The sequence below is a fragment of the Physella acuta genome, unplaced genomic scaffold, assembly GCF_028476545.2.
Source record: "Physella acuta isolate Inbredline_101_S28 unplaced genomic scaffold, ASM2847654v3 ptg000736l, whole genome shotgun sequence".
NCBI classification, from domain to species: Eukaryota; Metazoa; Mollusca; class Gastropoda; family Physidae; genus Physella; species Physella acuta.
Window position 1 is genome coordinate 158628 of NW_026732254.1, and position 4819 is coordinate 163446.

The following is a 4819-nucleotide window of genomic DNA, read 5'->3' on the forward strand; positions in this document are numbered from 1 at the left end:
GATTCGCATCTTTATGGAAACGAAAATTCCAGATTTGTATCTCTTCAACTCTAATAGTTTTTTTGGTTATATTTGTTTTACCTATTCGTAACTATTGCTTCCAATTTGCCATGTACAAAGCTTGGCAAGATATATCTACATACGACCTGATTAAAATACACTACTTCAGCGAACCTACACGGCCGTTTATCATGCAAAAAGTGGTATGCGACAGCATGCATGAAACTAAACTTCAAGTAAAAGATATCGACGTGAGTTTGTTTGTCAAATACCCAAAACTTAATTCTGATGAGGCAAAAGAAAAAGTATTTCTAAATGGCCACGGGAGATTTTTACCAGTTTTGACACAAAAACAGAAAATTGAAACGTTATTTATTTATAAGGTAGCAGCTGACGTTTTAAACAAAGCAAAGATACAATTTTTCCTTCTCGACGGGAACCTTCTTGGTCTGATGCGACATCAGGGTTTCGTCCCCTGGGATGATGATATCGACATAGGACTAAGCGTGCGGGACTGGGAACAGGCCAAAAACATTCTCTCATGTATCGTGGGGTTTACTTTAATCCCAGCCAACAGCTTTCACTGGAAGCTCTACCACACCGACCACAGCTTCCCGTTCCTCGACATCTTCTTCTACGACCACGACGACAGCTACGTCTGGGCGATGACGTACTACTCGCGCATCACCGTCATCTACCCTACACACCTGGTCTTCCCGTTGACCTACGCTAATCTAGACGGCGTCAAGGTACCCATACCACGTGATAGCTTAGCCATCGTCAAAAGGATTTTTAATTACAATGTATGTCAAGCCTACAGGAGCCATGTGAAGAATATATCTGAGAATACTCAACAACATTCAGATAGGAACCGGGAATGGAGAGTCCCGTGTAGTGAGCTGCAATATATGTTTGACATGTATCATTTAGATGATAATATATAAGCATTGATGTCTTTAGTCATACTGTTTACATAATTTTAGATTGCAAAATACCCTGAATAACAAGAAATACATTTAAAAAAATAAAACAAATCATTGTATTATCAATTGTTAACTGAAAAGTCAATCTCCTTAATATTTCCGTCTAGCGAAGATCTAATAAATTAAATTACATCCTTGAGGAACTGACCGAGACAATATAAATAGCAATATATACGTATACTATATATATATATATATATATATATATATATATATATATATATATGTATATATATATATATATGTATATATATATATATATATATATATATATATATATATATATATATATATATATATATATATATATATTATATATATATATACTAGCCGTCTCGGCCAGGCACTGCCCTCTGTAAAAAAAACCTATTAGTAAAGGACCATATTTTGTTAGTTAATTAAGCATCATATACCCTTCTTTGCCTGAGTTTAGCAAATATATACTTTTCTAATTAACCCTAACCACAACCAACCAAAAAAAAGTACAAAAATAAACAAACACAAACACAAACGTAAGGCAAACACAAAAGAAAACACGCAACGCAAACACAAGCATAAACACAAAAACAAACATAAACGCCAACACAAACAAAAACACAAACGCAACGCAAACACAGTATATCCGGGTGCGCCAAACCGTACCCTACCGGGGCACCGGCGGAACCACCTGATTCAACTAAGCAAACGACTAAAATACTCAATCTTATCTATAATCTATCGCACAGTTTGAACCGAACGTAGGCGCCATAATTCTCACGGGAAGGCCCGGGATACCAAATAGGGGCTTATAAACTGTTGTTGATTAAAAATAATAATTTGAAAACAGTACATTCTGTGTATAAAATAAATAAAAGGCAGTAATTAAAATATCCTTGTTTTACCTACCACATTGCACTTTATTAATCAATGGTAATTATATAATTATTTTTTTTACAACACCAAAACAAACTAATAAGAAGGTTTTATTTACGCAATGTAATTTTTTTAAAGGTAAATAAAAAAATTATACGCTTTTCAATGTTTTGTGAAGGATGATACATTTTCTTTGACTTTATTTATACCATGTGACGTTAATTAAAATTGTTAGTTTGGACATTGAAACTTGTTTTACAAAACTATCCACATTATTTTTTCAATCATTAATTTAGATAATAAATATTTTATGTGTATTACACTATGGCGATCAAATTGAGTTTTTTTTTAATAGATTCCTCTTTTACCAAGGGTCCATCCGTCCGCTTTCACATACATACAGAGACAGAAAAAACCGTTTGAGATTTAAATATATATATATATATATATATATATATATATATATATATATATATATATATATATATAGGCCTATATAATAATTTATTTTCCACAAAAATCCGTTTGACGATTCAGGAAGTGGTAAACCACGTAGGCATGTGCAGTTTAATTACGGCTAGAGTGAACAAGAATTTTTTTTTTATTGTCTGACAATCAGGACTTAATTGTCAAAAAATTGAAAGTGGGTTTTCATACGACCGGGAGAAAGAGGAAGCGGACCAAAGAATGCTTTGATTGTGAGGGTAGGGCAGTGTAGGAACTGTGTTTGATATTAACAAACCATGACCCGGGTTTTTAGTGTTCTGTTAGGATTTTAAAGATAAAAAATAAATTTTAACTTAAATGGTTACCTGATAACAATTTTAATTAATTTAACTATAAGATGTGTAAACACTAAAAATATGATAAAGTATGTTATCTCTATTGTCTAGTATTGCCGTGACTTAATGGTTTAGATTTAATCACGGGATTAATATAAACAATTTCGTGTAGTTAAATTAAACATTCCATTCGCTTGATAGCTAGGTTTAGTTACATTATTTACTGCGACTTTTAAGTTCTGTTTTTACTTTCTCGTATATACGTAGTATAGAGAAAGTATTGTAATCGTGCAAAAAAAAAAAATCGAGATTTTTACAAATCTCGACGTTTTACACCTCACTGATACGGAAAAACATAATTTTGCAATCTTGTCCGTATGTCTGTGTGTGTGTGTCTGTGTGTGTGTCTGTCCGTGTGTAAACACGATAACTTGAGTACCGTTACAGCTAGGTTGATGAAATTTCATATATAAGTATTTTATCAAAATCGTAGATCCGTATCAACTTTTGAGCGATTTCCGACAACCGGAAGTGGTACTTTTTCTACTTTGAATTTTTCAAAAGCCTATAACTTGAGTACTATTTCAGATAGATACATGAAATTTCACATGTAAGTAAAAGATCTAACTCTCTACCTTCTGTTAAATTTTGAGTAATTTCCGTTGACCGGAAGTAGTAATTTACGCTACTTCCGATTTCTCAAAAAACTAATGTTAATTTATAAGTACTAATACTATTGCGCACTATTATACACACCTTTATTAGGCGTTCGCTTGGTGCGCAATTGTTTTTTACTGAGATTCTATTCTATTTTTAAAAGTTTCAGTATTTAAAATGGATTTAAAATCATAACTATATCCCCAGTTACCATCCCCTGTTGTTTTATGTAAGAATATTCGAGTTTAGGGGAGATCACTACCGGTTTATTTTTAATGTACTCAAATTAAAATATTATTGGAGCTGAGCTTATAGTATACAGAACATGCAGTTTAATAGTAGTTACGTGTTACAATTTATAAAAAAAATAAAAAGTTTAAATATAACAAATTATATAGCCTACATTGAGATGAAACTATAGAAAAAACAACAAATATGGCTTTATGTAGATTTGAACTACAGTAAGTTACAAAAACATTAGGTAAAATATCGAACATAAGGGCTAATGTGGCAGTAGAAATAGAATCCATTTGTTAATCAGGCACCAATTAGAGTTGGGTGGACCTATGGAAATCTTACTGTATAGTGTCCGGGATTATAACTCGAGATTTTCGGGTTAGAAGTCGTTCGCTCTACAGTTGACAACACGGTCCTTACTGTACATTCACTTATGATTATTTAATGAGACGCACTATACTATGCATTGTGATATGTTGTATTCTAGAATACAGTAATTCTAAAATACCATTCTTTATTTATATTATCGACCCAACTTCAAGAATAAAATCAATCATTTCGCTTCGCTTTAAATCTTACTATTACTTTTGTATTGTTAATGTTGTTATTGTAAAGTTGTTACATGTAAGCTTTCTCATATTTTAAAATGTATTTTAAAAAACTACTTTTTGTGTTTTCAATGGTCGACTAATTTTTTAATGTGTGGGAATTTTCCGATTATTTGAATGTCGTTGATTATACAGTTTAAATGTTTTATTCACAATTGTATATGTATTTAAAAAAATAGATGTTTAATGTTTTATTATTCATCATTGATGGCCCAGCATAATTATTGCAACTGAATTAAAAGTAAAAAGGTACGCAACCATGTTTTTCGTTTATACGTATTTCTTAGTTACGTCCCTTAAGTATTATTTTAAAAAATCACTAAACTTTAATTTTATTATTGACACGACTTCAAAAATAAAATCTATAATTTCCGTTCGCATTACATATTAGTTTTGTATTGTTAATAATACTATTATAAAGTTGTTAAATGTTTGTTTTCTTAAATTTTTAAAATCTATCTTCAAAACAGAGTTTCTTCCAGGCATCTCTTCGGGGGGGTTTTGCCCCCCCCGAAAAATTTTTACCGCCCCCCCGAACGAAATGAAATTTATATAATTTATATAGAAAATATATACTTTTAACAGTGTCCGCCCCCCCGAAGAAAGTTTACCGCCCCCCCCGAAGATTTCAAGTGCCCCCCCGGAGAAAAAAGTCTGGAAGAAACACTGCTTCAAAACACTGTTCATGTTTTTGTATGGT

General features: G+C 31.9%; 1 protein-coding gene across 1 annotated transcript; it reads left to right on the forward strand.

The window, feature by feature from the left end:
* The first annotated feature begins 215 nt into the window (after positions 1–215).
* On the forward strand, positions 216–944 carry LOC131950097 (uncharacterized protein RP688-like). Its single transcript, XM_059312140.1, has one exon. The coding sequence runs from the start codon at positions 216–218 to the stop codon at positions 942–944; it is 729 nt and encodes a 242-aa protein (XP_059168123.1).
* The last annotated feature ends 3875 nt before the right edge of the window (positions 945–4819 follow it).